Source organism: Salvia splendens, chromosome 4, assembly GCF_004379255.2.
Source record: "Salvia splendens isolate huo1 chromosome 4, SspV2, whole genome shotgun sequence".
Lineage (NCBI taxonomy): Eukaryota > Viridiplantae > Streptophyta > Magnoliopsida > Lamiales > Lamiaceae > Salvia > Salvia splendens.
This window is the reverse complement of record NC_056035.1, coordinates 18,768,752-18,787,118: the sequence shown is the minus strand read 5'-3', so window position 1 is coordinate 18,787,118 and position 18,367 is coordinate 18,768,752. Positions and strand designations below refer to the sequence as shown.

At 38.8% G+C, this 18,367-nt stretch overlaps 1 protein-coding gene and 1 pseudogene across 4 annotated transcripts; one reads left to right on the top strand and one right to left on the bottom strand.

Moving 5' to 3' along the window:
• Positions 1-614: 614 nt before the first annotated feature.
• Positions 615-3,775, bottom strand: LOC121799010 (pentatricopeptide repeat-containing protein At2g37230-like). 4 transcript variants are annotated; one of them, XM_042198313.1, is made up of 2 exons: positions 1,368-3,775; positions 615-930 (listed from the first exon to the last, which is right to left on the bottom strand). In XM_042198313.1, the coding sequence occupies exon 1, from the start codon at positions 3,678-3,680 to the stop codon at positions 1,404-1,406; it is 2,277 nt and encodes a 758-aa protein (XP_042054247.1). In that variant the 5' UTR covers positions 3,681-3,775; the 3' UTR covers positions 615-930; positions 1,368-1,403. The 4 variants fall into 4 exon arrangements, with proteins under 4 accessions (XP_042054247.1, XP_042054249.1, XP_042054248.1 ...); XM_042198315.1 differs by having other exon boundaries at positions 615-888; XM_042198314.1 differs by having other exon boundaries at positions 615-884.
• A 2,935-nt stretch (positions 3,776-6,710) lies between these two features.
• On the top strand, positions 6,711-13,655 carry LOC121799009 (annotated as a pseudogene).
• Positions 13,656-18,367: the final 4,712 nt, after the last annotated feature.

Genomic DNA, 18,367 nt, shown 5'->3' with positions numbered 1-18,367 from the left:
AAAAGTTAGTGAATATGAACTCCAGTATTAGTTTTATGGTATAATAAAATATGGGTGAAGTAAGTCAGTGGAATGTGAGACCTACATTTATGGTAAAAGTAAAATGTGACTCTTATTGTGGGACGGACCAAAATGACAAAATGTGACTATTATTATGCGACGGGAAGAGTATTTCCCATTGCAATCCAGATAAGATATTTCATTGAAAAAACATAAACTTGTACTACGTTGGAAATAGTGAAATATTTATGATATTTTGCCAAGTAGGCTAATAAAAAAAAGACAACTCAAAACTACTTTGATTTAGTTCAGATGTGATGATTGACTTGTCATGAAAAATAACAAACAAAATATAAAATTTGTTGTATTTTAGACCAATTTTAAAATTTAGAAAAAATACCGAAATTTAGTCAAAGTTTATGATTCAAATTTGAAGGGGCCACTATTCCTTTGTATATCGATGTAGTTTGGATTTAAATAGTTTTCCAAAGGACTCCCTCTGTCCCAACTAAGTTGAGACAAAACTTTTAAACACAGAGATTAAGAAATTGTATTGAAAAATAGGAGAGAAATAAAGTAGGAAAAGTAAAGAGAGAGTAAAGTAGATGACGAAATAAAGTAAAAGGGATTGAATGTTTTGTTTTTGTCGAAAGTTGGGACATCCCAAAAAAAAATACACCTCAACTTAGTTGGGATGGAGGGAATAAAAAAAATCAAATCTTCTTCATCTATTTGGCCTTCTCATTTCCGTCTTCTGCAGCAGCCGGTCGTTGGTGTCTTAGTGGGTGCCAAAGAAAACGTATAGTACTTTCCTTCATCCAAAACTGACGCCAATTTGCATCCAGAATCTACTTCACATAGTTTGCACTTGCCATCAGAAATTGCTGTCTTGTACAAGCCTCAACAAGCGTATAATCATTATTGCATTTTCTAGTATCAATCCAAATGAGTGTATCTAAGAAAATACACCACACAATGACAACAAACTGCACTACTTGATACAATACCAAATCATTCCAATAGAATTTACTACTATTGGAAAAGGTTGGGTTAGAAGGAAAATCTTCCTTCACATCTCATGTGCAAGAACTAAATCCCACAAGAGAATCAAGAAATATAGTGATAAACATCATGTAACCAAGAAATACTGACAAATCAGATCAAACAAAAACCCTTATCCAAGTTTGTACAGACATACATCCAGATCTACTACAATCATCCAAATCAGATTGAAACAGTGAACCTCAACTCTGGATGAAAACTGCATTATTAACTGATAAAAAGACTTTCTATGCTGCAAAATAGTTCAAAACACAAGAAACCTTAGAACTAAGTCACATAAAAAGATGGAGGAATCAAATTCTCACCTCGAGATGACTGCAAAACTAATAAGTTATGAATTTTCAAGCCATGGCTGCTTTCTTATCTCCTTTCTTGCTACGAGCTGGCTTCTCCTTCCCCACAATCATCCTCGACAGAATATCCGCTTGCTTTGTGTGACCCCCTTCATTCAGATTCTTGATCAAGTCTTTGCAGCTGCTCCAATCAGTAACCCCTCCCTTCTCCATGATCTTGCATAGTATTGAATACGCATTGAGAGTCTTCCCAGCAGCAAGGAGAGTGTCGAGAACCTTCTCGCAGCTCGATACATCAATGCTGTAGTCCCTATCCATACCATAATCCAACAACTTCAAAGCAGCAATCGTTTTCCCCTTCTCGCACAGAAGGGATAACAGGCTGTCAAAGTCAGGTGCGATGCCACTCTGCATCAGCAGCTCGATTCGCCCGAGGGCTTCCTCAACGTGCCCCCTCATGAGCAAAGCTTCCAATATCTTAAAAATCAAATCTTTATGATCAGTCACCCCCTTCTCCAGCATCGTCTTCATCACCCTGCTAGCAGTCTGCACCCGTCCATCTTCAAACAAGGCGTCCATCAACGACCGATACAGCGAGGAATCCGGACAATGACCATTCTCGATCATGCTATCCAGCACGGCCTTCGCCTCTCCAGGATCCTTCTTTGCCAAGTAACTTTCTACAAGCGAATCAAAAGCACTTTTCTCCGAAGCAACCTTCTGCCTAAGCATGATCTTGAGTAGCTCAAATGCAGAATCAGGTGTCCCTTCTTTTGAATGCCCACAGATAAGGGCATTGAGGGCCACGGGATCCTGGACACCCAATTTCATCAACTGCCGCACAAGGGCTTCAGCCTTGGCAGTTTGGCCATTGCTGCAAAGATACTCAACCATCGGATTGTAAGCACTCGGTTCCATATGCAAAGTACTCTGAGGCCTTAATATGATATCCTTCTCAATGAGCTTGTCCAGCAACTTCACACCTCTATCATATTGACCAGCCTTGCAGCAATTTTCAATCAGAACACCGTAATGCCCTGCTTCCGTTGGAATACTCAGCTTAATCATCGCCTTCAACACATCAACTGCAGCATCCAAATCACCCGACTTGCACTGGCCAAGCATCAGTTTCATGAAAATCGAGTTATCCTTAGGTGGAATGTGCTTCTCCACCATCTCCCTCAACACAGCCCGAGCCTCAGACATCTTCTCTGCATCACACAGGCCCGGAAACAAGGTTGAATAGGTCACAGCATTTGGCTTAATTCCATATCCCCTCATCTCCTCCACCAACCCCAATGCATCATCCACTCTCTCCACCGCAACATACCCTTTGATCAAAGTCGTATACGTAATCACAGTAGGCTCAATGTTCCTACCTTTCATCTCCACAAAATACGCCTCTGCCTCCTCCGTTTTCCCAACTCGATTATACCCATTAATCATTGTGTTATACGTGACCACATCCGGCGTAATCTCCCGCGCCTTCATATCCTCAAAGAACCTATTCGCAGTCTCCACCTTCCCCGAAAGAAAAAATCCCCAAATCAAAACATTGAAGGTATGCCTAGTTGGCTCAATCCCCTCACTCAACATCTTATTGTAATACCTCTTCGCCATCATATACCTCCCCCTACGCATAATCACTTTAAACAGCACGTCATAACTCTTAATAGTCCGAACCACTCCTAATTCCTCCATTTTCTGAAACAACTTCACACTCTCCTGAACTATACCCGCCACCCCATAGCTATCGATCATCACAACCCACAAATCCTCATCCCATTCCAAACCCTTTTTCGGCATATCCAGCAGAATGCACCTCGCGTGATTGAGCTTCGAAGACCTCCCGAGAATTTCAATCATCTTGAGATGGCTCTCCCGATCGTGCTGAATAAGATTCGATCTCTCGACCCACCTGAAAAACTGGAGCGCGTGGCCCGAGTTTTTGGCGCCGTGCAACACATTGTAGACGAGTTCGTGGTCGAAGCTCGGCACCAGCTGCCGGATTGAGTTCTGGAGGCGGGTCGTCCAGGGTCGATTATCCATCATTCTGCAAATAGTATCCTCAATTTTTTCCGGGTTCTTAGGCCGCCTGAGTTCTCGGAAAGGCGATGCCGGCGCCATCGCTTCTGCTGATGAAATTGGATCTGCGGAGATGGGGGGTTGTTCATTTGGGATAGGATTCGCCTCATTTGGGATGGGGGTTTCTTCGTTGAGCGGCGCGGAGGAGCAGAAGAAGGCGGATTTGAAGGAAAATGGGGAAGAGAGTCTGACGAGATTGGGGTTCAAATGGATCTGCTTGGAAGCAGCTAGAGGCGCCATTTTGCGATGGCCTTGGTGAATCAATGGAGAGAGGTTGGGTTAGAGAGAGAGAGAGGGAATTAGGAGGGTTTTGCATCCATTGTCAAGTTTAGGGTTTAAAGACGCCGGCAGGTTTTCGCTTCAACTGACTTTGTTTATTAGATTATTATTATTATTATTATTATTATTATTATTATTATTATTATTATTATTATTATTATTATTATTATTTCAATCAAAAAAATAATAATATATATGACACAATTTTGACTTCACTTTCCATTAATCTAAATTTTCAAAATTATAAATTTTATCTCTATGTTTTCAGATTGTATAAATTTTATTAAATGTAAATTATTTATAAAATTTGAAAATTAATATAAATATTAGTATCCTTATATTCAACTAGTTTTATACTAATAGGTCTTATTTTGACACGCATGTTGCGATTCAATAATGATTTTTTTGTGATAAAATAGATGCAAGTTACAGAAATTAAGATATAATTAATTGATAAATTCTAAAATTTGAAAAAAAAAGCTATTACATTAGATAAATTTGAGACAATAGATAAATTTTGAATTTCATGATAAAATTAAATTTATTAGAGGTTGGGATAAATTTATATTAAGTAATAATTTTTTTTATTTCTGATTTTCTTTTCTTTTTAATCTTAGAAAACCAATCCAAGGATCTAGAAAACTCCTAGCATGAAAACATTTATTTTAAGTGATGGTTCATCTTTATATATTCCATCCATCACATTTAAAGCTAAACATTTTCTCACTATAAAATTTGAGTGGGTGTTGTGAATTTTATGAATTACTAATTAATACTCCCCTTGTTTCATTCTAAATGGAGCATTTCTTATTCAGCAAAAAATTTTATATAGTGTTGTTTTGTGAGCTAAATGGAGAAAATAAAGTACAATGGAGAGAACAAGTAGAGAATGATGTTTTCTTTTTAAGAAATGTGTTATTTATAATAGGACATCTCAAAAGAACTTAGAGTGGAATAGAGGAAGTAATAAAATTATGCCCTTAAAACAAGTTTAGTTCCTCTATAATCACTTCAACTGCAAGCAAATGGCGACGAAGTATAGTATAAGAAGTATAGATCCCACGAGGGGGGAAAGGTTGCTAAAAATAAGTGTTTCTAGCTAGAAAGCGAGTATATTCGTTTGGTTTTATTTTTGAAAATGAAAAAGTACAAAATGCAATAAGTAAATGAATAATGACAGGAAAACACGAACAAGTGGAAAGATTGTTATTAGCCTTTTCGGGTTATTTGTTCCAATGAATCATATCTTGTAAACTTAATTTGTTGCTTTTGGGATCGTGTCGTTTTACACTCACATGCAACTGATCACCGATCGTGAAATGGAACACCTAGAGTTCGCTGATCATGTCCCCTAGACTGGACTCACGTCTCTCACCCCTACAAGACGCTTAGTAGACTTGGGATAGGCTTCGAAACACATTCGACACCAAAGGTCCATCCTAGATCAATTCCTATTGGTTTTAATCTCAAGACTCTCTATATAAGTTTACTCTCTATCCTGAGTCAAAGAGACGTCGAAATTAGGGTCATTACCGGATTTTATTACGTAAGCTAACTCTACCACAATTAGTACATAAATAGAGACAAAAAAATACAAATAATTCAATATTAACTTAAACTCACTAAGAACAATCTAAAGTTTAGCCTACCATTTGGAATAAAAACTTGCTAGAAGACATAAATTCCACTATTTGGAGCTCAAGTCGTGGATTTGAGCTTTTGATATTCAATCCCCCTACAAAATTTTCCCTCCCCTTCGCGCTTTTGTCTTTGCCGCTTTAGTCCTCATCAGACAACTCTGAGTGCTGGGAGTTGACATGTTGCACTCCTTGTCAGGCATGTCATGTTCAGGTCGATGAGTGGAGCTCCATCGCTCGTAGAGTAGTTTCCGCTAGTAGAGACTTTGATTCTCTTCGGCGCACCACTTCTAGCATATGCCCCACCACTGAATTCTGGGCTATTGTGGAGAAGCTTCAAGACCTTATAGTACTAGAAGACCTTCTTCCCATCCGTGAAGAAGATGTCGTTCGACTTAGTGACGAGGACCAACTCACTATGCCCACTCCGCCATATCTTTTGGGCATTGGCGTAGAGACCGCCCTACCTCAGAACCCGACCCCAGTGCTTCCGGAGCATTTTGTACTCACACGGTCGTTGAGCGTTATACATTCCGATTACCCGATCCTAGAACACTCGATACTTTTGGGAGTTTCCGATGATGGGGCCTCGGAGACATCTGTGGCCCAGGCCCAGCCCAAGACGGGCCCATCAGAGGCACACCTTATATAATTAATATTTTTTAATGTAATTAACCATTAATAATACCCTTTCCGTTATGCGGTAGTTGAGTCATTTCATTTTCTGCACTCGTTTTGAAAAAATGATAATAAATAGTTAAAATGAAGATAAAGTAAAGTAAGTGACATAATAAGGTAGATAAGAGTTATATTATTCTCTCTCTTACTTTTCTTTTTAGAATCTCTTTGATCAACATAAATGAAAAAAAATCAAATAAAGCCCAGCCCAGTCCGACCCACTTGACAACTCAACGTTGCGGCGCCGCTCCATGCGCCAAACGCACGTCATCAGCACACCACACCGCAACGAGCGACCGACACGCCTCTCCACCCATGGAGCCATTTCCGTCGCCTACCCATCTCCATCCACCCGCAACCCACCCGCCCCACACCCCTCCACTTCTTCGTCGCGGCTCCATAACCCTCAAGAAAATTGAAGTGATGAATAAAAATCCAAAGCAAGAGTAATAGATAAAATAAAATCAAAACCAAAATCATAACCGATAAAATAAAATAAAAATTTACAAGTTAGAATTCAGTGATCCCTCTACAAATTTTCTAAGTCGTAATTATTTTATTACTTCATTGAAATGCGAGTAATAAACTTTTCTTCGCAGTCACTATTCTCTTTTTTTACCAAAGATATTTATTTCATCTCGCCCCAACACCAAGGCGTTGCACACACATACATGTACGCAATTAATTTATAAAATAAATGATCTTTTCCTTCTCTATCTATTCTCTCCCAGCTCAACTCAATCTCTCTTTATCTCTATCTTCTTCCCTCTTTCTATATCTGTACCTGTGTATGTATAGTCTTGTTGTTCAATTCAGTAAATATTCCAATAAATACGACTGGCTTTCTTCAAAGTCCCTGATCTAAACTCTGAGCACGCACGACCAAAGCAAGCCGCATAAAGGTAAATCATTAAGGGATTACGGTAATTAAAGTAAGCAGAGATAATAAACCCTATATATCAGTGCTCGCCTTGCTCCAATATCTTTGATAACTACAGTGGTTGATTGCATGTAATGTCCGTGCTCACCGCTTTCTTCAGTATGCGTACAGATTTGGAGCTTATTTTGTTGCTAATCAGGTCCAGATCCATTACTGTTGCACTGAATTATCTGCATGATTGTTTGTGAGCTTTGACTGAATGCAACCTGTTCTAGGTTTTTTGTTCGTTAAATTAGATCTGTTTTGGGGCTTTGATGTTTTCTATGCGATTTTCGAGTGCTATTAGTTGTCAAGTGGGAGATCTGTTAGGTTTTGAGTGTGCCGCTGTTTCGATTGTTGAATTTAGTCGTTTTGCTTCATCATCTTTGGTTAAGATGTTGATTTCCTTTTCTGGATTTTGTTTTCCATTAATGGCGCGGCTTAGAATTTTAGATTTGACTTTTTGATAGAGATGACTACTTTGATATTTGCTTTAGTTGGGAGGTTTTCCATGAACATTCTTAATGGTGGCTTATGGATTGCGTCCAGATTTTTCTGAATGAGTTCACTGTTTCATTTGGTGAGTGATCTTATAGCATCATGAGATTAAGATTTGAAGGTCAGCAGTGAATTTGGATGCGAGTACTGACATCCATATGACAGCTTTGGCTATTTCACTAAGTCTGTTGGTTTTTTATGTTTGCTATTTGTTCCGTGTATGATATCAAATGTTGAAGTTGGACATTATTGTATCTGTAAGTATTTTTCTTGTTTATATCACCTGAACATGTTAAAAATGCTAAAGAGATTGTTCCCACATTGTATATCAGTATATCACATGTATATCTCTTTATAGATTTTTGTTATTTAGGGTACTAGGAGCTGCAAAGTGCAGCTTGTCGAAGTTTCAGCGTTTCATGTCTAATTGGGCTGTAGATATTACTCGATAAACAATCTGGTACAGCTGAGCAGAGTTTGTCTCAATCAGAAGTGATCCCGTGATGCGTGATGGCGGGAGAATTCTGATAGCTTAGGCCAGCTCTGTGATATGGACTGAACTGAGTGTCGGCATGAAGATGGTTTTAGTTGGAGATCTGGTCGTGTCAAGGTTTTTCTTAATCAGCATTTACTAACCAAACAACCGTGAAACTGGGTGCAACGTCACACATGCTAAGTTGTGAACTGAAATGCCTTTATGCTGATGAAGTTATATTGTCCATTTATTTTCAAGTGCTCAAAGGATTTCCTGATTAACTTCACAGCCTGCTCATCTCAAGGTGAAAGTCAAGCTTGGTTTTGACCTACTTTGCCACTGCTTGAAACTCTTGTGGATAATGCAGTTCATCTTTTATTTCTGAATAATAAAAAAGGAAAGAGAAATAATGGAGTATGAGAAGCTGATAACTGATTATCAGCCAAGTTCTAGAGGGCGGGTACTTGCTGCTGTTGGACCAGTGCTTTGGATTGCTATCAGCTATGTAGACCCTGGGAAATGGGCAGCATCTATAGAAGGGGGTGCCCGGATTGGTTTTGATTTGTCCTTACTGGTTTTTATTGTAAACTGTGCCGCTATTTTATGTCAGTACCTGTCTGCACGTGTAGCAATTGCCACCGGAAAGAATCTTGCACAGGTAGTTTATTTACTTTCAGCATTTTGTTCTCATGAGGTGGAAAGTTTATCCGTAACATTATTTTTCATTATAGCTAAAATCTGAGAATATGGACTAAAAGCAAAGTCATTTAGGGTGTATAGTATTCAAATTTGATCTCTTGCAAGCATCATAATAATATCAAGGAGATTGACTGCTTGGCTTTAAAGTTATCTACTTGAATATTCTCAAACATTTTGTAAATTTTACTAGGTTATCCAACTGATGTAACTAGCTAGCTTTTCAAAATTGTCTGTTTCAACATTGAGGAAAACCATCCTGCAAAATAATTTTTAAAAGAAAATAATTATCATTATGATAGCTCTACTTGCCTGAAAGTTTATCACTTTCCCTATGTCTAGTTGCCAACCTAGAATAGTTTGTCGATTATGTAGCTAGGATTGCCTTTTGTGTCCGCATTAAAAATCCTCAAATCATAGATATCATTGTTCGTCCTCTTCTCTAGTGCTTCTCTGTATATTTTATATGAAATCTTATGCTTTATAAACCCCATAAAATAATGTGAACTTACTGTGGTTGTTGATGATATCGTAGATTTGCAGAGATGAATACGATGATTTGACATGCATACTGTTAGGGATTCAAGCTGAGATCTCAATGATTGTGTTAGATCTCACCATGGTATTTTTTTTCTCATGATGGTATTTTTTATTCGACATTGTCTCTTTCTAATTGTACAAATGTTTCTTCTGCTAGATCCTGGGCTCTGCTTATGGCCTCAACGCTGTCCTTGGAATCGACCTATTTAATTGTGTTTTCTTGACGGGCTTTGATGCCATCCTGTTCCCATTGCTTGCCAGCTTCCTTGTAAGTTTATATGCTTCATTGTGCTACAATTTGTCGATTGGATTCTTGCAATATGTGTTACTTACCATGCAAATATTTTACAGGGAAATCCCAAGGCAAAGATCTTATCCATATGTTTGGCATGCTTTGTATTAGCATCTTATGGCTCAGGAGTTTTAGTAAGTCAATCAGAAAGCTCACTCTCCACAGGTGGGATTCTTAATAAGCTGACTGGAGAAAATGTATACACACTCATGAGCATCGTTGGAGCAAATATCATGCCCCACAACCTATACCTCCATTCTTCTATTGTACAGGTCCAAAATTTTGTCTCTCATATGGTAGCTTTTACTGTTGTAATTTCCAGATACATGCTTTGAGTCTATTGGAGCTCTCTCATGTAATGCTTTTTCAACTCCTGGTAGTTTTTTTTACTGATTTTGTGAAACTATGCTGCTCAAGTTCTGTTTGCAGGGTGAGGGGCAAATTGATGTTTCTAAAGAGGCATTATGCTATGACCAGCTGTTTGCCACTTTATGCATCTTTAGTGGCATTTTCCTGGTGAACTCCATGCTAGTGAACTTGGCTGCGAATGTGTTTTATAGTAGTGGAATAATTTCACTCACTTCACAGGATGCATTATCATTACTTGATCAGGTTGGTAGTACGAGTCACCAAGTTGTCCCATTCATCAATTTACTGCATTGTTGCTGTTCTGGTGTATTTTAGATAGTCTCAAAATTTTCTTGTTGATGATGCAGGGATTTCGAAGTACGTTGGCTTCAGTTGCTTTAATATTCATCATGTTCATCTCCAATCAACTTGTAGCTGTATCTTGGTGTCTTGGAAGACAAGTAACTACCCCTGATTTCTTCAGATTGGAGATTCCTGATTGGCTTCACCGAGCCATTATCAGAACAATTGCCATAATTCCAGCACTTTTTTGTGTTTGGATTTCAGGAGCTGAAGGTATATTTCAACTCCTGATCTGTACACAGGTTGTGGTTGCTCTTCTTCTTCCATCTTCTGTCATCCCTTTATTTCGAGTGGCTTCCTCCAGATCGATTATGGGAATCTACAAAATTTCTCCTATGGTGGAATTATTTACTCTAGTCTCCTTCATTTGCCTGCTGGGTTTGAAGATTGTGTTTGTCATTGAACTTTTATTTGGAAGCAGTGATTGGGTAGTGAGTTTAAGGTGGAACATTGGAAGTAGTGTGCCTGTTTCATATACCATTCTTCTGAAATTTGCTCTTGGCTCCTTGTGTTTGACACTTTGGCTGGCGATTACCCCATTGAAATCTGCAAGTTCTGGTGTAGATACACAGGCAATGGAGTGGGATAGTAAAGTTGCTATGATTGATCCATCTGTAGAGAGAGGCCCAACTGAAGTTAGTGAAGTCCAACATGGATGGGAAAAGTGTGTGGAAAAGCAGGAAGTTGCTTTATCATCTGAGAGATTATCTGGGAGCCATCAGAACTTCCGGCCTCCAATTTCAGATTTGAATTTGCCTGAAACGCTTTTGGATTCTGAAGTCAATAACGATTTAACTACAATTCAGGAGAATACATCTGATGTTACATTTTCAAAGCCTGCTCCAGGTAATCCTGAGGCTCCAGCAACCATTTCAGAAACTGCCTCTCCTGGATCTGGTGTGATTGACAAAAGTGGATCGTTGATTGATGTTGAATTGAGCACAGAATCAAAAGATATGGTGGAGAAGACGTTGAAAGTTGAGGGAGATGTCCTGAATGAGAAGGACTACGAAGCAGATCAATGGAGGCCTCAGGAGTCAATCAAAGATGTTTCTGAGAGTGGCCTATCCTTCTCTTCTGATGGTTCAGGATCTTTCAGAAGTATTGGTGGCAAAAATGATGATGTAGGAAGTGGTGCCGAAAGTCTGTCAAGAATAGCAGGGTTAGGCCGTGCTGCAAGGCGCCAGTTAACTGCTATTCTTGATGAGTTCTGGGGACAGCTGTTTGATTTCCATGGACAAGTTACGCATGAGGCCAAGGCTAAGAAATTGGATGTTTTGTTGGGGGTTGATTCTAAGGGAGACTCAAAATCTTTGTTGACTTCAGTTAAACTGGAAAGCTTCAGTAATGATTCTGCTAGATATATCCCTTCTCCTGGTGGCAGAGGACCTGATCTTGTAAGAACTCCTAGCTTTTACAGTTCCTCGATGCAACATACTGGACAAAGTAATATTGCATCACCTCTTGGGGTTCACCAGGGGTCACCAATGTTGTCTAATCGAATGCATCTAATAGATGCATATGTCAGAACTTCCAGCAGTACCCTTGACAATAGTGAGAGGCGCTATCACAGTGTGCATATCCCATCATTATCAGATGGTCTTGATCAACAGCCGGCCACTATTCATGGGTATAATATGGCATCATATCTGGGTCGAATTGCTAAAGAAAAAGGTTCTGATTATCAAAAAAGCCAGTTGGAGTCATTAAAACAAACCTCAGTACCCTCAGTTAAATCGAACTCTATGGATTCGTATAGTCGACCATCAGGGCAGAAGCCACAAAATGGGTTGAGCAAGCCACCAGGCTTTCACAATGTTCCTGTTTCTGTGTCTCGAATCAGTTCATTAAAATCTGAGGGACCATTTCAGGACATAAGCTCTCCTGAACCCGTGGATTACAATAATAACTCACCCAATGCGAAGAAATTTTACAGCTTGCCAGATATATCAGGACTTTATGTCCCTCAACGAGCTTCCTCTAATAAAAGCTCTCAACGGGAGAATTCAATGGGCTATGTGCAGTCTGTTAGTCGCCCAGCTCGAGATCAGATGAGTTCAAGTGCTTCATGGGTTAGCCCTGCTTTAGGATTTAATGAAATTTCTCCTCCAAAGGTTTGTAGAGATGCTTTTTCGTTGCAACTGAATTCTGGTTCGGGTGCTGGTTCTTTGTGGTCTAAGCAGCCATATGAGCAATTTGGTGTGGCTAATAAATCACCCTCAAAAATACCAGAGGCTGCATCACTTAGTGGAATGGAAGCAAAGCTTCTGCAGTCTTTCAGAAGTTGCATCATGAGACTTCTGAAGTTGGAAGGATCTGACTGGTTGTTCAGACAAAATGACGGAGCTGATGAGGACCTTATTGATCGAGTAGCTGCAAGGGAGAGAATTCTCTATGAAGCTGAAACTAGGAGTGTAGACAGAAGAATTGATGAAGCAGACCTGTCAAAGTTTATGTCAGTTCCAAATTGTGGTGATGGATGTGTTTGGCGAGTAGATCTGACTCTAAGCTTTGGGGTTTGGTGCATCCATAGGATTCTTGAACTTTCCCTCGTGGAAAGCAGGCCTGAACTTTGGGGGAAATACACCTATGTACTAAATCGTCTTCAGGTAAAACATTAATTTTGCACACTGTTATAAACTGGCAACAATGAGTAATACTGCTTAATTTTATTGACATTTAAGGACATTCTTTGGTGTCAGCTTTACTGATGGATAGTGTAGAGCACTAGTTATAATATCCGATCAGTTTCATAAAGTTTTTTCTTCATGTCAGTGGTTTTGATCCTAAGTGTATGTTCTTTTCCACAGGGGATTATCGATCTAGCTTTTTCAAAGCCTCGTTCACCGATGGCTCCGTGCTTCTGCTTTCAGCTTCCCGACAAATACCAGCAAAAGTCAAGCCCGTCTGTTTCAAATGGCGGCTTGCCCCCTCCTTCAAAATCAGGCAGGGGAAAATTCACAACTGCAGCAATGCTTTTAGAGATAGTCAAAGATGTTGAACAGGCTATATCTTGCCGCAAGGGGCGAACAGGCACTGCAGCATGCGATGTTGCCTTTCCTAAAGGCAAAGAAAATTTGGCATCTGTTCTGAAAAGATACAAGCGGCGGTTGTCAAATAAATAAACCTGTTGGTGAGAAGGCGGAAGGTGGACATGGACTGCGCAACGTAACCGGTTTATCATCTCTCGCAGGGGTAATGAATGAATGCTTATTGGCATTGAGCTGCTATGAAGTAGCAGTCTTCTTTCCCTTCCCTTCCCTTCCCTTCCCTTGTGTATTAAAATCTTCACTGCCTCTAGTCTAGTTTCCTGGGTGCTTTGTTGTGTATACGTAGGATAAAATCTGCACACAAGGAAAGGCAAACGGGTAGAAGAAGAAGAAGAAGGATGGAAGTATATTTTTTTATTGAAAGTGGAATATAGTCTGTCTTAACTTAGTAGTAACTGTTGTGGTATACTACATAATATTATCTCACCTAAATTTTCAAATCCGCTTCCCTTGATTCATCATAGAGCCACTCCCTTTCTTTTTGAGCATTGGTTTTCAAATCCCGATCCCGATTGGATTGGAGAAGATAAATTGTTTAGGTCTTTATCATATTGTATACGTTTTGTAGATTAGGTTATGCATAAAAGATTGTAACCTAAAAGAAATTAGAATTGTTTCATTGCAGTTGGCGATTGGTTAGGTATGAAGTTAACACCTATTTGTTTCAAAACGCGCGTTATTTGAGCCGAGCCTACTCTCTCTCTCTCTCTCTCTACCAACTCCTTTTTTCCTATTTGACTAGTATATCACCTGTGCTATGAACAATTCATAAGATTTTCACTTATTGAACACAAATTTTAAATAATTCAATAAAAAAAAGAACTACTATTGTTATGTACACTTTTAGGGTGCGATTGGTAGTATTGCTGATGTTTTAACAAGTTCCCAGATAATGGCTTTTTCCAGTATTTTAAATAGCTAATCATACTGGTGTTTGGCAGAAATGTTTTGTGAGTTAATACATCATTTGGTAGGCATTAATCATTATATTGGAAAATTATATTAAGGACTGTGATGACAAATATGCCCTTATCTTCTCAAATGAAATGACTCCCTTACCCTCCGTCGTCCTGAACAAAATGTATTATTAAAGCAGGATGAGTATCAAATGCAGGCAAAACACCTCAGCTGTTCTATAGTTACTAGGAACTGACCCAGAAATTACATTTTAATCATCAAACAGATCAAGATAGATGATAGAAACAGTAATAAAAACATAATGGATGGAGAACAGGGATTTTCGTTGCATATTTGATTGTTTTTTCTTTACATGAGTCATAGATGGAGAAACAGTAGTTTTCTGCTTTTCACTGGTTGATGATGGCTGCTTGGCTTGATTTTGAAGCGTCGATATGTTGGGATTCATGTTTGTCGTATTTCCAGCTAGAACATTCTTAGGCACAGCTCCAGTTGTTGTGGATTGCATATGCTTCGGCTTATTATGCCCCTCTGCTGGATATGCAGGATGGTTACTCCCATGAATTGTAGCACCTGAACTGGAAGTTCACATCTGGCCTACTTGCCCACTTTGGGAAGTAGCATTGCCAGCATGATCGGAAGTAGCACTGCTTCCTTGAAATAAGGCAGCCGGATTGAAGAGGAAAATTTTTAACAATACTTAAAAGGTAATCAATATTGAACCATAGATTACTAGAGAAACAGGTACACTATGTCCTCAGTTACAAATATGAATCAGCTTTCATGCTTAGTCAAAAACTGAGAACACTATAAAAATGGTCATATCCTCACAATAAAATTGGAAGTTTGAGTAGTTATTGAAAAGGGAGTGTTTTGGTTAAGTGTTCTACATAATTTGTGAATCCAGTCGAGTTAAATATACAACATTCTAAGACCTCAAAAATGAATATAAATCTAAGCCTCCCAAGGAAGAAAGACATTTTAATCAGTTACAATATTCATCGATATTCATTCCACCACCTTTCCTAACAACGAATATCTATGATCCATCACCTCGTAGATCAAGGCATTTTTAGGGAAACTTTGTAAGGCTCATTTCATGCATTGGTTATGGGGTTAAATTCTGTAAATTCAGTGAACTAATAAGTATTTGTAAGTTCAGGTGCGTGAAAATTTGTCGGACCTAGGAAATCCATACAAATTACCCGGGGCAGAGAAAAAGGAGCAAAAGTGAAGCAAGGAGCAGTTCTAAAAGATTTTATTTCAGAGGGAAAAAAGTGACAAATCATGAAGAAAGAAGCCTTAGGGATTTGAGCCTCTAACTATAAAAGGGGTAACTATCTCCAAGAGGAAGGGAATTCGACACCAACTCCACATACTTCTTAGTTTCATTTTAGTTAGGGGGCTGCAGAATTTGTTGAGAAGTATGAATGATGTAACTAATCTAATTCAGAACTTTGAAGCAATGAAGATTGCTGGATCGACTGCCTGCAATATGATTGGGGTAATTCCCGAGGTGGAGGTGGATGAGGAGGAAACGGTGGCATCACTGAAGACAGCTTTGGCAAAGGACAAGTTCAATGTACCAGAGCTTGTAGAGGCTGTGCAGAGCATGTTCAAAGTTACGGCACAACTGACACAGCTTGCTGAGAAAGGGCCACCGTTTGACATCCATCCTTCGTTTTTACCAAAGAATGTAAGTTGAAGACTAACTCGAAACCGATGTAGTTTTTGATGGTGAACCAAGTTGCCTGTACTAAATATTTGAACACTGTAGTGTATAAGAATTATGTAATCTGCAATGGTGTAGTGACAATGTGGAACCCAGGGCCAGCTTATTTTGCGCGATGTGTAACCATATATTTCTATGACCCAAATATTCATTCAATATGACCCAAAAGCATAGCTGATGGTTTTTGGTTATTGTTAGTGTATTCTCCAGTCGTATGACCTAAGGCCTGCTTATTATGGCCCAAGTTAACAATACGTTTCATGACTCGAAAATTAGTTTAGTATGACCCAAAAGTCGTCGTTGATATTTTTCGTTATTGTTAGTGTATGCTTTGGTCGTATGACCCAGTTCCAGCTTGTTATGACCCGATTTAACCACATGTTTTCATGACTCAAATATTCGATTAGTGTGACTGTCACGACAGCCCTTACTAAGGATAGTAAAGACGGGGAAATCGTGGCTAGGGAAGGGACTAAGGAGCGGGGAAGAAGAAGGGGAAAACAATGAAAGACAACATCTTAAACAAAGCTTCAAAAGAAAAGTTTTAATCGATTAAACAATTAAGCAGCAGGTTAATATCTCAAGGTAATTAATGTCATAAAGTAGTGTAGAGCAAAACGAAAGACTTTATCAAGAACGATTCGAAACAAGGCAGCGGAATAAAGGTGTCTAGAGAGTCATAGGGAGACACCTATGTATGAAGACACGACGCATCCGGAATTTCTTAAAGCTCGACTCAACATCCGCCGCAACATCACCGCTCAACCTGCACATAAAGAAAACATATGCAGGGTTGAGTACTTGACATACTCAGTGGACACACACCAAAATATTTGATAAAAGTTATGTCATACATACCATAGTGAACTCGAGTTTTAACATTTTAGAAAAGAATATCATAAAGTATCACAAAATATTTTCGTAGACTAGCCAGTCAAAAAAATCTTCCCACTTTCTCCAAAATGAAAGACAACATCTTAAACAAAGCTTCAAAAAAATATTTTCGTAGACTAGCCATGGCTGACTACATGGAAGGCGGTGGTGATGATGCTGCTGATGAATTTTATTTGGAAGCTTCGGGAACGAAATCAATAACAAATTTGGATAATAAGCTTAGAAGAAAGGATGAAACTAATGTATGTGTCTATCCTTAATTACATTATCAAAGTAATACTCTAGTTTTGTATGACGTCTTATGTACCATTCTGTTAAAATTAATATGTAGGATAAGGAACTCGATGTGGAAGCCATTGTAAAGTCTGCAGTGGAAGCGTACATGGAATGTGATGAGGTTGATGAGGATTTTGTCACACCTTTCGCTAATAAGTCAGAACCAAAACTGGGCAAAGATTTGGTCGTCTATGCAAACAAACAAGTAATTTTTGTTGTAATGATCTATTTAGTTCTATGTAGTAGGGCATGTACTGCCTAAACTGAACATATAGTATATTTATACATCATATACAACTTATCTATACTGTCTACTTGTAGCTACATGACAACCATCAAAAATTGAAGATGAACGTTCGCGCTAAGGCAAAGATGAGATGTTCTAATGCATTGCGTTCGCCATTTCTTGAGAGAGCAGTTACAGTGTCATGCAAGCTTACTCCAGAGGAACGGGTTATGTATTACTGGTTGATGACCACTTACCACGGAAATGAGTAAGTGTTATGATATCAACGTACATATTGAATCTTTGACCTAATAACAAATTAATAATTTGTTGGAATGCTAGAGAAAATATTATATACAATGACCGAGTTGTTGAAGTCATGCTTTTGGAATTCTGTTCGTTATTGCTGCATCATGAGGTTTCTAGTGGAATAATTAGCGCCTTCTGCTCTGTTCTTAACCACATGGAAGCTTTGAAATCGGTCACTTCTCCCAAAAGGCTGTTTTTCACAACCTACCCTGCTGTGAGTTAACCTAACCCATGTTTTTTTTACTTAAGTTTGTGAACTAACTATGCTAATATAAATATGTGTAGCTTTACACGGTTGTGGAGTCTAATGGAAAAGTTGATGATGCGGACAAACTAGATGAATTTGCCTCAAACATTGACAAAGAGGTCAGTAAAATACCACACTTCAAATGGGGGGACATATATATGGTATGTTGTTGTTGCATCCATGATACAATTGCAATTTTATTTGAGAAAGGCCTCCACTCATTTTTCCAAAAATGTCTAACATATTACAAAATATAGGTTTTCTTTGCATTCTGCGTTTCAAAAAGGTACTACACTGTGTGCTTTTGTTTCCAATGTAAAGCAGTGGTGATTATAGATGCTTGTAAAGATGGAGAAGACCATGACTTGCGATTCACCTACGGTTGTATTCCAGAGGCATTGGTATGGATGACACATTAGTCCTCACAGTACCACTTAATTGTTGTTGATACTAACACATTGCATGTTTTACAGAGGACGTTCTTTTGTAAGCATTTAGCAATGATTGGTTGTCACAATCAATGCAAATAAGTGATCAACGTACCTATTCA

What these genes read in the sequence shown, in the direction of transcription:
- LOC121799010 (XM_042198313.1), bottom strand. Translation starts at nt 3,680, where the DNA reads ATGGCGCCTCTAGCTGCTTCCAAGCAGATCCATTTGAACCCCAATCTC.